We start from the raw sequence: 20,676 nt of genomic DNA on the forward strand, positions 1-20,676 counted from the left end.
AGTGATTGAAGGATCGAAACTAAAAAGGGGGAAGTTAGCTAAGGTGGTAATTTATTGGTTAAGCTTTTAGCAATACTGTTTGGAATAACAGAAAACACAGTATTAGTTTGAAAATTAAACTTTAGGTCAAAGCTAACAAAGGTTAATGCAAAAAGACACTACAGTGAAAACTGGGATTTAACTTGTTACTTTTTGGCTTTACAAATATGTAAATGACAAAGAATGTTAATTCTTCAGAGTACTGTGTGGATACATTTCTAGAGTAGGAAGCCCAATTTGCCAATCAAACTGCACAGACCCACTTCTCCAGCTATAAAACTGAGTCTTCGCTGTAGTCCACTCTCTCCAGCAGCAGAATCATCTCAACATGCATGGTTTGAGGGAACAGATCCACGGCTATGGATCGCACTGGACGGAATGGGGCTCCATGAACTCTGTTTGATGGAGCTCTGCACAGACTGAAGGAAAAAACAATTCCACAGTTGGAGTCACATTTTAATTATTATTATTTTGGCTTATTTTCTACTACAAAATTCACTTACTCAATGAAGTTGGTCATTGCTGCCTTGGCATTACATGACACATAAAGCAGCCTCTTTAAATGCTCTGCTCTCCTGATTGCGAGTATCACCTTTGAGTCTAAGGAAACAAAACAAACAAAGAAAAAATAATTATCTCTTACTACAACCACCTTAACCTGAGTAGATCTTTTGATCATAAGGTGCACTCACGTAGGCCTGCTCGTGGTGGATCTACGATAGCAGTCACGCTGGATGAAACGACAGCATTGAGGATGTTGGGGAACACATCCTCAGCTTTTCCACAGTGAAACTCAACATTACTGAGACCTTAAAAACACAAAAAAATAAGGGAGGGATGCAGCATGCATACAATTACTAAAGTTAATCACATTGATACCACAACTTATGTGCTTTACCCAAACTAAATGCTACAAAAAGATAAAAGTGATGATGCTCGTGATGCCTACCATTCAGCTTTGCATTAACTTTGGCGTCCTCCACTGCTTCCTGGCACATCTCAATCCCTATCACCTTTTTCACCCTCTAGATATAAAAGTGGGTGGCAAAAAAAGGCAACATGAAACCGAGTCAGTGTGCATTTGTCCTGCTTCATGACTTATGAGAAAATGCACACAACACCTATACATTGACAAAAAACCCCATTACCTTAGCCAAAGAGATGCCAATGGTTCCTGTCCCGCAGCACACATCCAGCACTATGCTGTCCTGATCCAGCTGGGCCAATTCCCCCACAGCAGAGTACAGCACCTCTGCAGCTCCTGTATTCACCTAGCACACAGAAACAGATTGTTAATGGAGGCTGAGCACCTGATGTTAGAGCTGGCAAACACAACTGGGACCATCGTCTACCATACCCGAGTGTCCAAACCACAGATTAATAACAAAACAAACAAGATGAATGTATTAAATTCACAGTCACTCCAGCCTTGTGGGATATTTTTGAGTTAAGCCCTGTATTTGGAGAGGTTTCCACATTTTAGGAATGCCTGCAAAAAAGGTAAAGCATGGTGAAGTACAGTGATCTACTTCTGTTTGTTAGGCTCTGTGATGAGCCTTAGAAGAGCCTAGCTAGGTGGTGGGGAACTCCAGGCCACGAGAGCCTTTCTCCTGCAGGTTTTAGATCTCACCCTGGGTCAACACACCTGAATCAAATGATTAGTTCATTACCAGGCCTCTGGAGAACTTCAAGACAAGGGCCCTTTCTCAATTCTCAAGTACGCGAGTACGTACTCGCGATTTGTACAATTGGAACACCAGCGTACTTGATGATGTCACAGGTCCGGAGTTTTTACTGCCGTCCCCTCTTAATTTAACTGTGAGTAATATGTTATGAAGCTTAACTTTAATCACAGCCAAACCGGTTTACTCAGGAACAAATAAAACACTGAAATAAACCAAACATTAACACTTAGAAGTGATCTAAGTGACTTATATATCATGTTTAACCTCAGTAGTGAAATCTCTATTAATAAAAATAGTGTACATGTACATACGTGTACATACCTTAATAAAAACAAGCAGGTGAGATGTTAGAACGCTTTTATTTTATACAATAGACAGCTACTGGGGTTTGGGGTTTGTTTAACCTGAGTAGCGAAAAGACCGCGGGGGGGTTGAAAACGATGTGCCGGGAGTCGGCTGTTCTCGCCGGCTGTAATAATCCTCGACCTCGCTGTCTGCTATGGAGCTGGCGGGTCACAGACGTCTCCGAAAACGTCGGAGCTCGTTTGGAAATATATGATATCTTGATAATCTGAGCAGATATTTGAAGTTTACGCAGCTACATTCTCGCTTGAAAAGAACTTAAACGTTTATTTTGTGACCCAGAAAGAGTAATATTTAAAAGTTTTTAGCCCCGCTCGTCCACCATTGCCGCGTTTGAGTTTTGGACGAAATGCATTTTGGGATATTTAGCTGTACCAAGTCCACACAAGTCACCACCGATGCATGCTCGATAAAACGGGCGGAGCGAGAACACATCCGGGACTTTTTCGCGTTCTCAGCTTGATGTGTACTTCAAATTGGAACAGTACTTGGTCTCCGACTGATGACGTATCACGAGTACACGAGAACGCAAGTACGCATATTGAGAAAGACCCATGTTGTGGAGGTAATTTAGCCATTTGAATCAGCTGTGTTGGATCAAGGACACATCTAAAACCTGCAGGACACCGGCCCTCGAGGCCTGGAGTTGCCCACCCCTGGCCTTGCTGCTTGTTCGCAGCACAGAGTACCATTTCACCCCATCTGCAGAAGGATAACATGGTGAGATCAGAACTTCAGAAAAGGATTACCATGCCTGCGATAACATGAGTTCACTCATCCTCACAGAAAGAAATCCTGAAATATTCTAGTTGCAAACCAGACCTCATAACTTCCACAACATGCAGCTTCTGCTCTTCCTCACCTGGAAGAACGAATGCGGAGAAATCCTGAATTTCAAACCAAGCATTTCTTCTTGAATGCAGGTCTCTCCAGCCACCAGCTCACAGGGGAGATCCTCTGGGTTTGGAGATTTCCTTAACAGGCAAAAAAAAAATACAAGAAGTTAAGTAAATAGTCAGAGTATTATTAAGATGACATTCAGTCAGATTATGACTTACTGAACATGTAGTTTAGTTTTACCTTTGGCCCTCTCTAACAAAGTACAGAGAGGTCACGCCGCTGTCTTTCCCCTCTCCTTCTGTGAAGTACTCCTTCATGGAGTTCTTTAAAGCACCAAGTTCCTCTTCTTCAAGTTTCTAAGAGTCATTAAACAAATGAAGCAAATCAAAAGGGAGACCTTTAACAGCATGGGGCGCTAGCTCAGTTTCAACATTTCATCACTTGCACTTCGCTCCCGCTCTGCAGGCCTACTTGTTGTTCCTAGAGTATTTAAAAGTAGAATGGGAGGCAGAGCCTTCAGTTTTCAGGCCCCTCTTCTGTGGAACCAGCTTCCAGTTTGGATTCGGGAGACAGACACTATCTCTACTTTCAAGATTAGGCTTCAAACTTTCCTTTTTGCTAAAGCATATAGTTAGGGCTGGACCAGGTGACCCTGAATCCTCCCTTAGTTATGCTGCAATAGACGTAGGCTGCCGGGGATTCCCATGATGCATTGAGTTTTTCCTTTCCAGTCACCTTTCTCACTCACTATGTGTTAATAGACCTCTCTGCATTGAATCATATCTGTTATTAACCTCTGTCTCTCTTCCACAGCATGTCTTTATCCTGTCTTCCTTCTCTCACCCCAACCGGTCGCAGCAGATGGCCCCGCCCCTCCCTGAGCCTGGTTCTGCTGGAGGTTTCTTCCTGTTAAAAGGGAGTTTTTCCTTCCCACTGTTGCCAAAATGCTTGCTCATAGGGGTCATATGATTGTTGGGTTTTTCTCTGTATCTATGAAGCGCCTTGAGGCGACTTTTGTTGTGATTTGGCGCTATATAAATAAAATTGAATTGAATTGAATCACCTGTGGGTTGAAGAACACCATGGCCATGGCATGTTTGGTCCTCGTAGTACGTACAGTCAGCTGCTTCCAGTGTCCTTCATATGTCTCTGGGCTGTACACAGAGTATGGAGTTGTTCTGTTTGCAAAAATCACAGCAAGACTGAGCGATTAGTCACTTTTAGAAACAAAATCATTTAGACAACTTTGTTTTTTCCCACTTATTTGTATCATATTTCTCAAATAACATGACATGTACATTATGATATAATGATATTTTTTATTTAGGTTCAACTACTTTTTCCAAGCAGCTTTAGTTCCCCAAACTAAACTGTTCCTAGATCCTCACGAGCACACATAATAATACCTGATGAACTTTTGAAACTCGCTGACTATCTTCTTGGCCTCTGGCGGCACGTGGCACGTGTCAGCCGGCCCCACCACAGCACAGGAGCCTCCCTTGTATTTCCCCAGGCGGAAACCGATGGTTTTATCCTCGCCATCTGCACCCACCGATATGAGGAACTCGCACTTGTTTCTGTACTCTGTCTGTCATGATCGGAAACAGGGTCAGAAGGATGAATATGAAATTATAGACAATATTTAGAGACATGAAAACAGCTGAGAGATCGTGAAACAGAATCATCATCATCATCATCATCATCGTCGTTTATTTATATAGCACTTTAAAAACACACAAGGCTGACCAAAGTGCTGAACAATAGAAACATAATAGATACCATAAGAATAATAAATACGATAAAATAATAAACATAGCGAAAACAATAAAATACAAGTCAGTCAACCACTGAGTCAAAGCCAGTGAATAAAAATGCGTTTTCAATCTGGATTTAAAAACCAGCACTGATGTCGATTGCCTAATGTGAAGAGGAAGATTATTCCAAAGCTTAGGAGCCACGATAGAGAACGCTCGGTCTCCTCAGTTTCAGCCGTGATTTGGGGACTGAGAGCAACAGCTGCTCAGCTGACCGGAGCGAACAAGTGGGGACATAGGGCTTCAGCAAATCAGACAGATACGCAGGTGCCAGACCATTTAAAGCTTTAAAAACCAATAAAAGAACTTCAAAATGAATCCTAAAATCAATTGGAAGCCAGTGCAGGGAGGCCAGGACCGGAGTAATGTGCTCAAATTTCATTTTACCAGATAAAAACCGTGCCGCAGCATTCTGTACTAATTGCAGGCGTGTCAGAGTGCCCGGTCCAACCCCTATTAAAAGGGAGTTACAATAATCCATGCGTCAGGTTATAAAAGCGTGGATAACAGTCTCCAAGTCACGCCTTGAAAGAAAAGGTTTAACCTTCGACAGACACCTGAGTTGATAGAATGACGATTTCACCACCCCATTCACGTGGCCATCAAAGGTAAGTGCAGAGTCGATTTTTAACCCAAGATTGGTAATCGAGCTGTTCAGGTGAGGGGTCAGAGCAGCAAGGTCAACATCAGGGCTATCAGAGGAACGTTTCGGGCCAAACAGAATTGCTTCCGTTTTACGTTCATTAAAATTTAAAAAGTTTTGAGCCATCCATGACTTAACATCACTGAGGCAATCAAGCAGGAGTCTAAGTGGGGAGCTATCAGAATGACTGAAAGGAAAATAAAGCTGGCAATCATCAGCAGAATAAACTTATGTACATCATTTTCCATCTCTAATTAGTTACTTTTTATTTTGTGCTTTGCGTTTTTTCCATCCTGTTTTTATTTAAACTGTTGCATAACCACCTGCCTTTTATGGACAAATAAAAGCAACTATCACAGTATACCTGTGTAGGAGACGGTCGGAGGGCTTCCAGAGGACAACACATGTTGTTGTATTTCCCTTTCTGTGCAAACAGCCACGGCACCATGGCTTTGTTGGTGCTGCCGATCTCTCTGAAAGAAAACAAAGGTTTAACTTGTCAGCAAGTCCCATAAAAAGTACAACGTGACCTATAAATAACACCAAATCTGTATTATATTACACTTACTTGGCCAGCTTCTGCAGAACCACCACCACCTCCTGTTCCTTCCTCTTCAGCTGCTCGTCATAAGAGACGTTCCACAGAGGTGTTACCACGTTGGCGATCTGGACACTGAGTGGCTCCTCTTCCTCGTCCCCATCATCTGTTCGTTTGCATGGGGGCGGGCCTCCCGCGCTCTCCCCCTCATTCTCCTTCCTCTTTCTCAAGATGGGGTCTGCCTTGGGTTTGGCCAGCTTGACACTTAGCACCTGGCCCTTCCACTGCATGCCATGCACCATCTTCATGGCCTTGTCGCGCTCCTCCTCGTTCTTGAAGGTGACGAAAGCAAACGTCTGCCTGCCAAACAGCTTGATTTTGTGCGGGTTGAGGCCATGCTTGGCCAAGAACTTCTTCAGGTCATTGAAGCCTACGAACCTGGGCAGATTTCTGATCTCCACTTTGTAGATCTCCGACGTGAACAGGTCCTCTTTGATGTAGCGGTACATGCCGGGGTCAGGAGCCGCCTGGCTTTCTCCTTCAGCCTGAACATCAGGCTTGGCAACAGCATTTTTGGAGAGGTCATCAGGCTTCTCCTCCAGGGAGAGCGAGGCTGGAGTGATGGCCGCTGGGCTGCTGCTGATATCTGCCATCACTGTGCTGATTCCTAAAGCACCAAACAATAGGTAGGCCTATCAGGAGCTCGCATTCACGGAGTTAAAACGTGAAAAAAGTCTCATACTCTACTCTCAAGCCTGGTTTAGGGTATTGTGCAACTTTCAAATAACTGCTGCAATTAATGTGTCACGGTGACTATGTAAAACAATGCTGTTACTCTGCATAACAGTACATGCACTTACTGCTTACTTATGTTTTGGTTATATGGCAAACTGAAAGACTTGATGCTAGCTCGAGCAGGAAGTTACATTCTTTGCAGTTTCAGAGGAACGACGTCGGTATTTTAACGGAACACTTTGTGTATTGTGCTGTTTTTGACTAGCGGTAACATTCCACGAGAGCTCTTACCTTCCCGTACCTCTGTATTTACTTTCTGCTCCACTTCTATTGAGCAGGCGGCGCCATGTTGATTCAAGCACGTGCAGCTTGAACTATGAACTTTGTTAAAGTGACAGGCATCCCAGCGGCTTTAGGTTTGTGTACCTTGGTCACTTTCATAGATAGGAGGGTTAAAACATAAGGCAGTGGGTCCACAGTAAATATAAAAAATAGGACAGTTTCTGTAAGTTAATTTCATTTCTTTTTTCTATTTTTTTTAGATTTTTTTCTTTTAGATTTTTTTCTATTTTTTAGATTTATAGTCCCACTTTTTCCAGTATGCTATGTGTGGCCACAGAAGAATTATGAGCCAATTAAGAATCTGAAGAAAAATGTGTGAATTATTTTCTTCAGATTGTCTTTAAAACCAGACTTTAATTCATTAGTTTCATTAGCACATTTTTTAAACCACTAATAAGTCTGATTTCCTGCTTTTATTGGGGGAAATGTATATTTTGAAGAGTCTGTTAATATTTAGATTGGATACATTTGACTTTATTCACCAGCAAGTTTTCTACAACCTTTCAGTTTTATGCCACTAATATCTCAAAATCCCTCCTTTGTTCTGTTGTCATTTTAAAGAGATAAAGGTGAAGATAACCTTATTAGTCCCACACGTGTGAAATTTATTGTGTCACAGCAGAAAGTGGACAGTGCAAAGTTATAGCAGCAAAAATTAAGAGAAACACTGGAATAGAATAAGATAATAAGAATAAGATACTATACACAATAGAATAAAATACTATATACAACAGAATTATTGTAATGTAATGTCTCCATTACAGATTGTTGTTTAGTTCACTTGATAGTTATTGATCCTGTACAAACATGCTAATAATCCTACGGAAGCCTTAGTGGCTTCATATATCATAATTTTTGCACATAGATTGTATTATTGTATCACAGATGATACTTAGTTAATATTATGACTAATATTTATAAAATGATGTGACAATTATCAAACCAGAAGTTTTTTTGGTTTGTTTGTTCATTAGTTAATTTGTTTTTTTTTCGATACAAGTTGTCACGTTTTTCTATTGACAGTAATGTCCAGTAAAAACATTTTTGTGAAGAGGGGTATCCCTGAGAAGAGAGAGGCGGTGCGCGTGCTGTGACAGCGTGAGCACGGACATGCGTAGAGAATTCGGCGCGCGAAAGCTGTAGCAGGAAGTGAGAGAAGCTGAAGGGAAACGGCGGCCAGTTTGGGATTTGAATCTCTCAAACTACTCTCATAATCTACAAACATCTACAATAATATGGCAGACCCAAAGGTGAGGTCTATCATTCTAGGACGTGTAATGCTTTATGATTGCTGGGAAATAACAATTTTGTGACAAACATTGTTTTTCATGTGTCATAATTTGTCAAAGTTTCGAAAGGAAGCCGTGTGCAAGAAATGCCGACAATGATCTTGTCTTTGGTGATGCTATGAAACACTAATTGATATTTTTTTAGTGATGTAAAAGTAACGGAACGCCAATGGACTTGTAAAAATGCACACCGTTAACCGTTGTAAAATTTTCCACTCTTAACACTTCCGTTACAGTTCACGAGCCCATAATTCAAAGTGTGCAGCCAGCAAACGTGTTAACATTAGCTTCATACTGTGAACATTAGCATAGGGAGGTGATGTGCGCAAGAACATTAGTGCTTCTACTACACGATCACATCGGTCAGTTTTTTTAAACTGGGTATTTTTCAATTAGTATACTTCTCACTAGCTCAGGGCAACGAGGTTAGCTAGGTTGCTTGCCTTTGTCTGCCAAGCACAATACTTGCTAACATTAGTTAGCTAGTGTTAGCTCTATATCAGGGCGCTGTTTACTGTCTGTTAGCAGTGACGGTGTTATATTAAATAGACTGCTCGAAAATCACACAAGTTACTGAAAAAATACTGCAGTTGTGCTAAGCAAAACGGACAGAGGTGCAAAAAAAAGACAAAGTCGGATTGTTAGCTCCGGGCTAGCCGGCTAGTAAAAGGCCTGCGTTTCTAGCTAGGCAAGTTCACAACGAGCTGTCTTAGGAAAAAATAAAGTTGGATAAATATTTGATGACAATACTAAAGTAAAATGAAGCTTCAACTTTAGGGGGAGGGGGGAATTGAGTTAATTAAGTTAATTTAATGTACTTTTCCTCTTAGGACCAGGAAGACCATGATACCACTGCAGATGGTGCAGAAGACTCTAATCATGATCCCCACTTTGAGCCCATCGTGTCTCTTCCTGAGCAGGATGTGAAAACATTAGAGGAGGATGAGGAGGAGCTGTTTAAAATGTAAGTTGCTTACCATGTGAACATATTAACAGAGACACATTAATCAGTTTCCTAATACTGAGGTGTTCTGCTGTTTTCATAGGCGGGCCAAACTATATCGTTTTGCCTCTGAAAACGACCCGCCGGAGTGGAAGGAGAGAGGAACTGGAGACGTCAAGCTGCTGAAACACAAAGAGAAGGGCACAATCCGCCTCCTGATGAGGAGAGATCGAACTCTAAAGATCTGTGCCAACCATCACAGTGAGTCAAACTGAGAAATCTGATTTCATTGTTATTCGTGTCATGACAACAATTGGCCATATGTAACCTAAACAATATGGGTGAGTGGCGGTACAGGTAGAGTGGTGTGAAGATGTGTTATTTAAAGCCAAGGTGTACTCGCTGACTGGGGCGTCCAAGTATTTTTTGCTTGTTTTTATTGCAAACATTTTCTGATGTACATGTAAGTACAAAAAGACCAAAGGCCCCATGTGATTCCCCCCGTCACCCTTCCCCATGATCTTTAAATGAGTCAAATCCCTGGTATTAGTGGCAACAACAGAACTATGGATGAGGGGTGGGTGTTGGAGGTACTGGGCTTGTAATCTCATCCGGTTGTGATACTATCCAGACTGTGATATTTTTTTGTGTGTTGGTTTGATTGGGGAAAATGTGTGTTTTACTCCTCCCTTCACTCATGTGTGGAGATAAAAAATGGTGTATCTGTGTGTTTAATTCCCAATGAAACTACTAGATATAAAAAATATATATATATTTAAGTGACTGTGCTCATACCTGCACTTTGTGTTCTTGTTAACCACAGTTTTACCAATGATGGAGCTGAAGCCCAATGCTGGCAGTGACAGAGCATGGGTGTGGAACACACTAGCTGATTATGCAGATGAATGCCCCAAACCTGAACTTCTGGCAATCCGCTTTTTAAATGCTGAAAGTAAGTATTTAGGTGCCCATTTCAACACTACACATTAATTCTCCCAGAGCTCTTTAACGTGGATTTTAAATCATGTTACATTATGTTCTGTTGCAGATGCTCAGAAGTTCAAGGTGAAGTTTGACGAGTGCAAGGATGAAGTCAGAAAACATCTAGAGCAAACAGGTACATGAAGCTTAAACTTTTAGGCTTTTTTCCCCCCCCCTAGATATCACATATGTGAATTTTCTGAGAAGCAAGTGAAGTAAAACAGTTTTGTCAGCATAAACTAGTCCATAATGTAGACCACGTCAACATTAGATAGGAATTGTCAGTAATTTTACTTTACTTTCAGAACCCTGAATGCAACATTTTGCTAAGGTTAAAATGCCTGAATTCAAAGAGAGGGCAATGTGACACGAGGATAGGGGCTGTGAGCATGCAGACACACTCTGTTCTCTGCTGCCAACTTCAGCTGGGGACTTTTTCTGTCTGCTACATGAACACGCAGAATGTAACACTTTACTAGTTTTCTAAAAGACTGGTGTCGGTATGTTCTGCTACATTACATTTCAGTTTCCACAGGCCCATGGTGTTCGTGTCATAGAAAGGTTAGACTGTTGTAGAGTGTGTTGAGTAACCTACTGTACTTCTGCACCTTTCAAAACCATGAATTTAATTCTTTGACAAGAGAACTATGTGTATGCTGAGGGTCACTGTCTTGCTGCAAAGCCCATTTTCTTTTTTGTTAAGTGTCAGTTCATGTATGTATCTTTATTTATTTGCTGGTTTTCAGGGTGGGTGGACTGATTTCTGGCTCAATCATAGCACCATCATGTCTCACTGATATGGGAGGAGCTTCTGAAGTTCTCCAAACAGAATGCTTCTTGTTTAAAGATTAAAAAAAAAAATCCAATTCATCAACAAAACATTGTATCAGTCTTGATACATTTCTGCACATTTGGAGCTCATGCTCACACCTGATTGTCATCCTGGTGACTGTAAACATCTGGTTGTTATTTGACCTCTGGGTTTACATCAGCGGTCCCCAACCTTTTTTGCGCCACGGACCGGTTTATGCCCGACAATATTTTCACGTACTGGCCTTTAAGGTGTCGCAGATAAATACAACAAAATAAAACTAGTACCAGTACCGAAAAAAATACGATTTATTCATAACACACGTGAAAAGACCCAGAAAAACCGAGTTAACGATAAAAACGATAACAAAATAACGCTGAAAACCGATAAAAAACCCTGAAAACTATACATTTCATACCTGAGCCTCAACTCTCGCGGCCCGGTACCAAACGACTCACGGACCGGTACCGGTCCGAGGCCCAGGGGTTGGGGACCGCTGGTTTACATGCATGTGCCTCTTACAGATGAATATTGGATCATTTTCCTGACTAACCCCTTAAATGTCAGTCAGCGTTTCAATTTCAGTTGTTTTATTGGGTCATCCTTATTTTTGATCATTTTGTTTTAGGTAATATTTCTACAAAACAACAGTCAAAGCTGTAGAATGCAGCATTGCTTCTTAGCTAATGGCACTTGTTCCTGTTTGCTTTTCACAGGCAACAGCGATAGTGCAAACAAGGTGGCAGAGAAGTTGGAGGAACTCTCTGTGAAAGACAAGGCATCAGAGGAAAAGAAGGAAGCGGAGAAAAAGGAGACTGAGAAGAAGGAGGTGAAAGATGAGAAGAATTGAGAACCAAGAACTTGCTTTTGCTGATCTTCAATATATCGGTTTTTCCTCTTTTTCTACAATAGACTCTAAATGAACTGAATTTGGACACTTGCATAATATTATTAGGTTTTCTTTTTATTGTTTTTTGCCTCAAGATCACAAGTCCTTGATGCCAATGGGGGAAAAAAATACACGCTAGTGATTTTTTTCTGGAAAAAGTCCTTCCTTTCCCACCCCTTTCCCTCTTTGCACCGTGGAATGCCACGCTTTCCATCGTTGTCATCTACAGTTCAATGTTACTTCAAACAAACTGTGAAAAGAGGCTTGTGATAGTGACGATTCCCACATTGGGGTATTTTTTTTGTTTGGTTTGTTTTTGCTATTCTGATAAAGAGTTTTGTTTGTAGAGGGAGAGGATAACGTAGCCTGCTCGATGGCAGCGCAGGGTCATTGACCAGGTATTACAGAGGTGCATTTTAAGTATAAAATCCCATGTTGCATCTCAGTGGGCCGCCTTACCCTGTCCACTGTTAATGCTCCTACTGTTAGACAACAAGGCAAAGACTTCTCACTGACTGCCTTGCAGAAGTAGTTCCTTCTTTGGTCAGTTCTGTTGGGAACTGATTTGAAGGGAATCCACTCCAGAAAGTTGAGGGGCATCAGATGAGTGCTGCTCTGTGCAGTGTGCACTGATGGTTGACTGATAGGAAATGAGATGCACTTAGCTAATTTTTTTTTTTGTCCTGACAAACATCAAGTCCAAAGTAAACAGTCCATCAGTTTGGTGCAGCTATGCTCTGACTTGCGTTCCTCAGTAGTAAATCAAGTTTGTATTGTTTAGATCATAACATTCCCAGACTTTAAAGCATGTAGAGTATATGTAACAGAGTGTGCCCTCTTTGATCTGTGTGCTCACCACCCTCTCCTTTTCTTTCCACTAATTGAGTTCTTAACCTTGCCTCTGAAGTGCATCTAAGTGCCAGTGCATCTGTAAATACATGAATATGGATGAAATGTTGCTTCTCATTTGCACACAAATGATTTGAAATGTTTCGTCCAACTTCGAATAAAAGCTGTCAAAGACCACACGTTTGCATTCATATAAAGTCACTCGTTTCTTAGGAATAATCAGTCTGATCCAAAGAGTCGGAAACTTTATTTACTCTGCTCAGGTCATTGGGAAATATTTCCTCTTCACAAAAATAGGAACGCATGTACAGTTACAGTATATTCTTCATTTTTAATACACATTGAACTTTCTATATGAGTTTCAGAAAACAAAAGTCAGCTTGTGGCTGACGCAACAGAGTCATTGCTGACTGTCAGGAATGGCCCCTGACCTGCAGTGATGTCCATCCCAGAAAAACAACATTGGACTAACGGCAGTCATCTTAAAGAGGAATGACATCGATTAGCTCTTTAGATATGTGGTCAAACAGGGTCTGGGAGTCACGATAGATCGGCTTTTTCAGCAAACTCAGCAGCCATTGGTCTGTTCTGGGATTTCAAGATGTTCCACTTTGCCATTCCGCTGACATTCCTATCCGTCCGAATTTCCAAAAAACTAGCCCTGTATACCACAGCCTCACAACAAACTATTTTAATCATCTCTCAAATACAGGAGTTGGAACAGACGAGCATGACCGTGCTTTGCAGTAACGTCTTCATTGGTAAGGCAGCTGGGTGAGACCTTAAATGGGAGACAACTCTTGCCACAGAAGGTTCAAGAAAGCGTACCCAGTCAGAGATCGTCACAGGTGTCACCTGCTGCTCAGTACAAACTTCTATTTCACTGTCGAGTGAGTCAGCCATAGTTTGCTTTGTATGGAAACAAAGTTTCTTCCCAAAAGGCAACAATGGCTTATTGTTAATGCAACCAAATGCAACATTTACATTCTAGTAACATCTGGCATGTTGTGTCATTGTCCACTTAGTTTTCATCAGCTATTTTAAAGGTATTACTTTTTTTGATTAACAAAAAAGTAACGGCAGTGCCAGAGCTGTACCAGACAGCTACTGCAACGAATGAATTTGGCATTTTCTCTTTGTGACATAGCATTACATGACCGATTTGTTGTCTCTTTGAAGATGTAGTGTAGCCGCTTTTGGCACTTAAAGATCGAGGCTGCTTTTATGCAAAGCCCAGTCCTCAACTTCATCATTTAGACAGTTCATATCATTGTGGATTATGTCATAACTTCTGTTTTTAACACTGCCATATAGAACAACTTCTATCTACTTTGTTTACCCATTTTTCACAATCTCATCCATTTATTGAAATTATAATTTAAGAACAAACTCCACTCAAAACAGCAATTCCATATAAAAGGATACTTTTTAAAAAAAAGGAAAAGTACAAAATAAAAAGTGTGACCAATGTTTGTTTTTTTAACTGATACTGATTTGTTTCATTTGATCTTCCTATATGTATACTTATAGCAAAAACAGCTTATTGACTAAATATTTTTCCTTTTTTGAGTTTCATTTGGTTGCTTCCAGGGTGGACTCATTCTGTACTCAGTGAAAAACACCGGGATGAGGTATTCTGGTCTTTCAGAGCACAATATAATCACCCCAGCTCTTTTGATGTGGCTGATGCTGAAATCACAAACTGAAAAAACAAAAAGAGCCATGATTGGATACTCAATCCTCATTAGGGGGTAAAGGGGCGGGACTGTGTTAGTTCGCAACCCTAAAAATCCACGCTCCACAGACAGGAAGTGGAGACATTTATAATATTCAATTTAATGTCAACCTGCATCTCTGGATGCATGAGTTCTTGAGAAAATTCTTTAGAAAAATAAAGTGTGTTCATTAAAAGCGACTTTTTCATTAAATTTGGAATGCAACCACCCAAAACTAAAGTAAAAGTTAGGTACTCTGTAGAACAGTGGGTGTTCCTCAACCCCTTACCACTGCTTTACGTTAGTGCCTTAAACCTGCATTTGTTGTAATAGCCAGCAGGGGGCAACACTTCTGGTTACACAAAACAAGTCTTATGGAATTCTAAAAGAAAAAGTAATCCTTAATCTTACTTGATTTCTAATGAATTTTCCAAATGAGATCATGGTATCAGTAGCTAGGAACAAGTTGTTTTTATGTCGTTTGTTTTTTTGTTTTTTTTTAAATACTCCATGGTGTTAATTTAGTAAAACATGGTCCCATTTATAACAAAAGGAGACGGTCAGGCAGGGGATACACTGGGATGTGCAGTGCCCTCTGTTCCACCCTTCACTTTCTCTAGCATACTAAACCAGTGCTAGTCGGACAACTAATGAGTTGATTTTTGCAGGAAGTGCAGTTTGTTTTAAGCCTGATTTTCACAGGCTAAAATTAGCATCCAGTTGATGTCACAGTATAAAACAGATGCAATCCGCTGATCGAAGATGCTAACTAATGTTAACTGATCAGCTGTGCCCTCCGTTTCAAATGTGTTTAAAAAAGAAAAAACTCATCTAAATCCTAAAGTTAGTCCTTCGAAACAGGAATCTCCAAACAAATGGGTGATGTCATTGTAAAGAACATCTTTTATATACAGTCTTTGCCCAATCAAATAGCCATGTCAGGGTTGAGGAACACCCGCTCCTGTTCTGCAGAGCTCTTTCCTTGTCACCATCTCCAGTTTCCCATCTGACTTGTGTTGCTTTTTTTTTTACTGCCCGTGCACATATCGTCTCCACCTAAACCTCCATCACATCTCCACCAGACATGGCATGAACAGTACAAGTTAATGTGAAGCACCTTGACTTTTTGAGGTCAGCTGAAAAGAGTCTTCTTGCAGAAATCCGGAGCAAGTCAAGTGTTTAATCGATCTGTAGTGTTTCTGTTCAGTCCTCAGCGTTCGCTGGAGCGAAAGTTTGCGTGTAACATTTGGAACGACAAACGCTTCATAAACACAGATGAGAGACGACGGTAAAAACACTGACGATCTCGCTGGACGGTCCACGACGATGGACTACAAAATATTAAGGACAAACACGCACAGTACAGCCTGCAACGTTAACAACCCACCCCTCTGGCACAAACACACACGGGCATATAGCTAAACAAGACCCTCGAAAGAGCAAAGAGATCCTCTGATTTTGAAGAGTAAACAGGGGGGGGGGGCACCCCTGCCTGCCTGTTATCTTATTAAAATAACAGGAGAATCTCTGTGGCAGAGCGTCCACTGTGGGTCATTGGTGGATGCGGTGTCCCTGCTCACACTGATATCTCATATGTGGTGCCTCCTACGCCTGTCACCTTTTTGACGTTACTGTGGCGACTGGGACTGAGGGCGGCACCCTGGGCACTCGGGTGGCAGTCCATCTGCCCGTTAACTTTCATGGCCTCTCTGAGTGGAAAGAGAAGAATAAGAAATGATTCAACAAACAAATCAAACACTAAGGGATGTGAAAACATGCACATCAGTTGGAACAGCAACAATTTTATATGTCAGTCAGAACCCGCCCACCCAAAAAAACACAAGACAGCAACGTGGATGATTAGTCAAGTGTTTACTTGTTAGTAAAAGGCTTGAAAATGTTAGTGGAGTCAGTAAAGAGCATGCAAAATGAAAAAGGAATGATTGTCACACAGTTTTATTCAACAGATTTGTTTGAAATAATACAAAAAAATGTTATTTTTTTAACTTCTACTAGAAAGGCAAACAAACAAATCAAAACAGAATGTGTACGACTTCACACACCAGACAGAACTTATGAATAAATGAGCAGAACAGTGGGACAAAAAAAACAAACATACATGACACAACTGCTACATGTTGCCTCGATTAGCAGTATCCTAGTGCCCCATGTGTTGCTGGTTGTGTCCAGCAGAGGGAGCAGCGTTTCCATCGAGAATACATTCAGTGACCTCCAGACCCCGGCTCTGTACAATGCATGCAGTACCCCAGGAGTTGCATTAGGATTCATACCTTGGGCCCCCTAGACGAGGGGAGTCTGTCCTCTCGTGTGCACTGATGTAGGAGAGTTTCTGGCGGGAGTAAGAAGGGGAGCGGGGCATAGCGGGGGAATGGGGCTGGTGGGCCGGGGAGCGATAGGGGCCTTCTGGGCCCGTGGTTCTGCTCTGGCTGCTGTTGATGCTGCTTTGATCTGTGTGCAGGGAGGTGGACGACGTCCTAGGTGCACGGCCCAGTGTAGAGCCAGCGTGACGCAGCACTGGGGTTCTTTGACCATAGCTCATCAGTCCAATCCCCATTAGGTTGTCCCTGGAGCCTCCATAGGCTGGAGGTGTCGGGCCTCTTGACCCGGGGCCACGAGGCCCATCCGGGTAGCAAGCATTGGCAGGCAGGCCATAGCCCCCATCAAACACACCAGAGTCCTGGGCATAGATGTGGGTCTGGGAGCGCCCGTGATGCATCTGCCGCTTCTCCCTCTCCTCCTTCTCCTTTCGCTCCTGGATGGATGCCATGATGGTCTGGGAGAGGTTGTCGTAGCGCACCGGAGATGGGTCTCTGTCCCTCAGGTGAGGGGACTGTCTGCCCACCACTCTGGGGGGCATCACTGGGCTGTAGGTAGGGGGGACCTGTTGTCTCTGCATATCAGGTTCCCGGATGTGGCACATTTTGGTGGGCAGGTAGGGTGAGTGGAACCCCACAGAGGGAACCCCACGGTGGGCCATGGACTCACTGGCAGTAGCTGGGGAAATGCTGGGGTTGAGCAGGCTGTCATAGGAGAGACTACCATTGCGGTTGGAGAGATTATTGGGAGAGAAGACACTCTTGTAGGGGGTTGAAGTGACTGTCCGTGGCTCCAGCGCTGGGAGCTGGCCCTTCTCTGGCCGGCCGTGACCCTGCTTGAGGCTGAGAGAGCGGGAGTTGATGGGGTCTGAATCCAGCTGGAGGGGCGAGGACTGAAACGTGCGGTGGAGGGGAGCATTAGCATATTCAGGCAGGTCCAGGTTGGGCTCAGATCGATAGTCATGACCACGGACGCCTTCTTCCAGGATGGCTGAGGGCTGCCGGTCATCAGATATGACAATCTGAGGGGCAAATGTCAAAATAACATCTGAGCCTTTTGGCACTTTACGAGGACTCACTGTTCATTGTTTCACAAAGATGTAGAATAGATGATAACATTAATGCGTTACCTTCTCCTCTGTAGTGTGGTAGTGGACTTTGGGCATGGTGCCAAAGGATGGCCTGAATTTGTACATGGCTGGAGTGGATGGGTGGGTCTTACCAGACAGGGAAGTCTCTACAATACAAACAATATAAACCCTGTGTTAAAAAACTCCAGATTAAAGCAACAACACATTATAGTGCATAAGGACAAGAGACAAGAAGCTGTAGAGTTCTGCAAAACCACACAATCACAGTTTCTACACAGTGTTGCCAACTCCTCAGTAAGGAAAATCGCTATTGGCTGTCCTAAAAGTCGCTAGAAGTCGCTAAATGACGTCATCACCTAATTTGCATAATTGGTCATGCTAATGTAATTGTAACCTACGCTGCTGGAGAGAGAAATAACATCGTGGACGAGACATAAAGTGAGTAAAAAACGTCCTAAATGCATTTAGAGTTTATTTAGAACTACAAATTAAATTTCTTTTAGCAATTATTGTTTTTTTTTATGTCACAATTCCAACCCTGCTCCTTAATCCGGGCTTGGACCGGCAAAAGTGACCCGAAATAGGCACTCTGGTGGAGTTACTGTGTGTGTGTGTTTATAAGTAGTTTTAAACCTGATCCACAAAACAGCATAAGAGTAAAAGAAGAACTGACTGCGTTACAGCACCCGCTGCTTGTTGAGAGTAAAAGCGATATGCGCTTTCACGTCTTTTTTTAGCAACTTTTTTTTAGAAAAAAAGTCGCCAGGGGGTCTGAAAACTCGCTAAATATAGCGACAAAGTCGCTAAGTTGGCAACACTGTTTCTACACAACAAAACTAACTGGAATAGCCAGATGGGAAGAATGAATTCTGCAACTAATATTTAGCACATCTGAGTCCAGCAACAGCCAACTGCCCATCACTGAAAAACAACACTCTTCTTGAGTAAAATGCAAAACCCAAATGCATTTAAAGAAGGTGCTTTTAGCAGGCAGCCATGTCTCAGCGGTGATGCCTGAATCTTTGTGGAGAAACACACAAAGAACACCTGTGTCCACAGGTTCAGAGTTCAGAAGTGCCTCGAAAGGCGAGGTGACGCTAGACCGGGCGCAGTGACCTGAAGCACCACCAGGCAGCAGTAGTGCTCTTTGGAAGAGCAGAAAGTTTCCAGTCCCTGACATAATGCACCATGACACTGGAGATCCGAGGAAGAAACCTGCCCTTAACTCTACTATAAACCATTTCATGCTGCTGAATGGAGGCTAAAACCCTTAGCTGTGCCTCCACAGTAGGTTCATCGTTTACACGGATGGTTTTCAAAAGGCATTTTTCAGTTGCCATTGTACCCCACCCCTACCCGAAAAAAGGTGGTGATTTACGTTGCAATGCTTCACCCTGGAATCGCACCACAAATCTGGTGCTGATTCACAGAGCAGAGCTCGCCTTCTCACCGCAAATCACGGCCCATTTTCTGGCCAGGCGTGAAAAAGGCCATCAACCTGCCGCTGGGAGGGACATTCATCAGGCGAATCTAGAGCCTGCTCCCAAACCAGGACACCAGTGATCTACAGAGGAAGTTCTGGGTATTGCTGTTTGGTGCAACCGTGACAAGAACAAGAAGTTGGATTGATGATGACTGACAGGAGAAAGAGGGCGAGAGGGAGTCAGGGCTGTTTCTGTGGTTCTTACCTTCACTGGAGGTCATCTGGCTTTTAAGCTGGTTGTACCTATCAGCTTTGGGTGGCAGCGGCGGCTGGGTTTCCTTGTCATCTAAACCATCGAGGCTGCTTTTGGACTACACGAACAGGAGACAAACACAAAGTGTCACAAACCTGCACATGGCAACTAGTCGACGTTTAAATTTATACTTAGGAGTGGCTGTAAAACGAAAAAAGAAATAACGGCAGAGTTGGATTAAGATTCTCAGATTAAGGGATGTAATGCTGGTAGCAGCTGACGCAGTCTTGAGCTGGAAGTCAGCTGTGCTTCTATTTAAGTCACCGTCTGCAGATTTCTTCCCTTTAAAAACTCGCATTATTAGGCTGAGACGGCACCAAACTTCAAATGACACGACTTTGTCATTTAGCAATCAAAACAGTTTTCTCCAGTACCAGCTCTTAAGAACTTAAGAACAGGCAGAAAAGAAAATCTAAGTAATCAATCCTAGTTGCAGAAAGATCCCTGACTAAGCACAGAAACCAGGAAGTAATTCTTCCATTGTAATAAAGCTAACTTTCCTCTTAATATTTTCCTTCCCAAACCATAGATGCGACAAACCATGGTTAACTAAAAATAAAACGAAACTTCAGCCAGACGTGAAGAAGAGGGAGTTGCAATAAAATTAACTGCTCCGTTGAGGCCTACTTAAGAAAGCCGACTCGGATTTTCCAAAAGTTAACAACACAAGGAACAAAAATGTTCCAGAGTCTGGGGACAATCCAAGGGTGACTTCCCAGCCGGCATGTCATTCCTCTGCTCTCTTTTCCATATCTCATCTGCCCCTTAAAGACAAGTTTCAGTCTGTTTAGTCCAACCTGTGGGTCAAATTAAATATGAATTGCTCGATATAATATTTCATTCGTTTAGTCGTTCTGACGCGCGTGTTTCACCCTGAATTTATCAGCAAGTGCCCAGCAGTCTAGATTTAAAGTGAGGTATCTGTGCCATCCTCTGCATAACCCGCTGTATTTTTGAATAATAATAAAATAATATGTTGACATAAGTCTTGTTAGTATTAAAGTAACCATATTGTTATGCAGTGTTATCAGTGTATG

At 42.4% G+C, this 20,676-nt stretch overlaps 3 protein-coding genes and 1 non-coding gene across 5 annotated transcripts in view; 2 read left to right on the top strand and 2 right to left on the bottom strand.

The window, feature by feature from the left end:
* Positions 1–30: 30 nt before the first annotated feature.
* Positions 31–7,032, bottom strand: trmt2a (tRNA methyltransferase 2A). 2 transcript variants are annotated; one of them, XM_087848879.1, is made up of 12 exons: positions 6,949–7,032; positions 5,953–6,589; positions 5,749–5,857; positions 4,334–4,515; positions 3,991–4,105; positions 3,168–3,283; positions 2,950–3,061; positions 1,188–1,310; positions 989–1,064; positions 732–848; positions 543–639; positions 31–458 (listed from the first exon to the last, which is right to left on the bottom strand). In XM_087848879.1, exons 2-12 carry the CDS (start codon positions 6,573–6,575, stop codon positions 311–313), a joined length of 1,818 nt encoding a protein of 605 aa, XP_087705005.1. In that variant the 5' UTR covers positions 6,576–6,589; positions 6,949–7,032; the 3' UTR covers positions 31–310. The 2 variants fall into 2 exon arrangements, with proteins under 2 accessions (XP_087705005.1, XP_087705006.1); XM_087848880.1 differs by having other exon boundaries at positions 6,959–7,026.
* Positions 7,033–8,099: 1,067 nt separating this feature from the next.
* ranbp1 (RAN binding protein 1) lies at positions 8,100–12,938 on the top strand. The gene is made up of 6 exons (XM_006805451.2): positions 8,100–8,249; positions 9,119–9,252; positions 9,335–9,492; positions 10,055–10,183; positions 10,280–10,348; positions 11,740–12,938. The coding sequence occupies exons 1-6, from the start codon at positions 8,235–8,237 to the stop codon at positions 11,871–11,873; spliced, it is 639 nt and encodes a 212-aa protein (XP_006805514.1). The 5' UTR covers positions 8,100–8,234; the 3' UTR covers positions 11,874–12,938.
* Positions 10,604–10,732, top strand: LOC118455379 (small nucleolar RNA SNORA77). Its single transcript, XR_004844125.1, has one exon. It is a non-coding gene; the product is annotated as a small nucleolar RNA SNORA77 (small nucleolar RNA).
* A 53-nt stretch (positions 12,939–12,991) lies between the features above and the next one.
* The window catches only part of zdhhc8b (zDHHC palmitoyltransferase 8b), a 73,920-nt gene continuing 66,235 nt past the window's right edge, over positions 12,992–20,676 (bottom strand). Inside the window, exons 8-11 of the mRNA XM_006805450.3 lie at positions 19,592–19,697; positions 17,943–18,049; positions 16,768–17,834; positions 12,992–16,185 (exon numbers count right to left, since the gene is read on the bottom strand). Coding sequence (XP_006805513.1) covers positions 16,053–16,185; positions 16,768–17,834; positions 17,943–18,049; positions 19,592–19,697 — 1,413 coding nt within the window. The 3' untranslated portion in view covers positions 12,992–16,052. The remainder of the gene's footprint in view (positions 16,186–16,767; positions 17,835–17,942; positions 18,050–19,591; positions 19,698–20,676) is intronic.

This window comes from Neolamprologus brichardi, chromosome 12 (genome assembly GCF_056152115.1).
Source record: "Neolamprologus brichardi isolate AB-2024 chromosome 12, ASM5615211v1, whole genome shotgun sequence".
Classification (NCBI taxonomy): Eukaryota; Metazoa; Chordata; class Actinopteri; order Cichliformes; family Cichlidae; genus Neolamprologus; species Neolamprologus brichardi.

Excerpts from the sequence above, each read along its gene's own strand:
- ranbp1 (XM_006805451.2), top strand. Across the intron at positions 9,253-9,334 it reads GAGGAGGAGCTGTTTAAAAT|GCGGGCCAAACTATATCGTT; the intron begins GTAAGTTGCTTA and ends CTGTTTTCATAG. Across the intron at positions 9,493-10,054 it reads GATCTGTGCCAACCATCACA|TTTTACCAATGATGGAGCTG; the intron begins GTGAGTCAAACT and ends TGTTAACCACAG.
- trmt2a (XM_087848879.1), bottom strand. The coding sequence starts at position 6,575 with ATGGCAGATATCAGCAGCAGCCCAGCGGCCATCACTCCAGCCTCGCTC. Across the intron at positions 5,858-5,952 it reads GTTCTGCAGAAGCTGGCCAA|AGAGATCGGCAGCACCAACA; the intron begins GTAAGTGTAATA and ends GTTTTCTTTCAG. Across the intron at positions 3,284-3,990 it reads TGGTGTTCTTCAACCCACAG|AAACTTGAAGAAGAGGAACT; the intron begins GTGATTCAATTC and ends AATGACTCTTAG.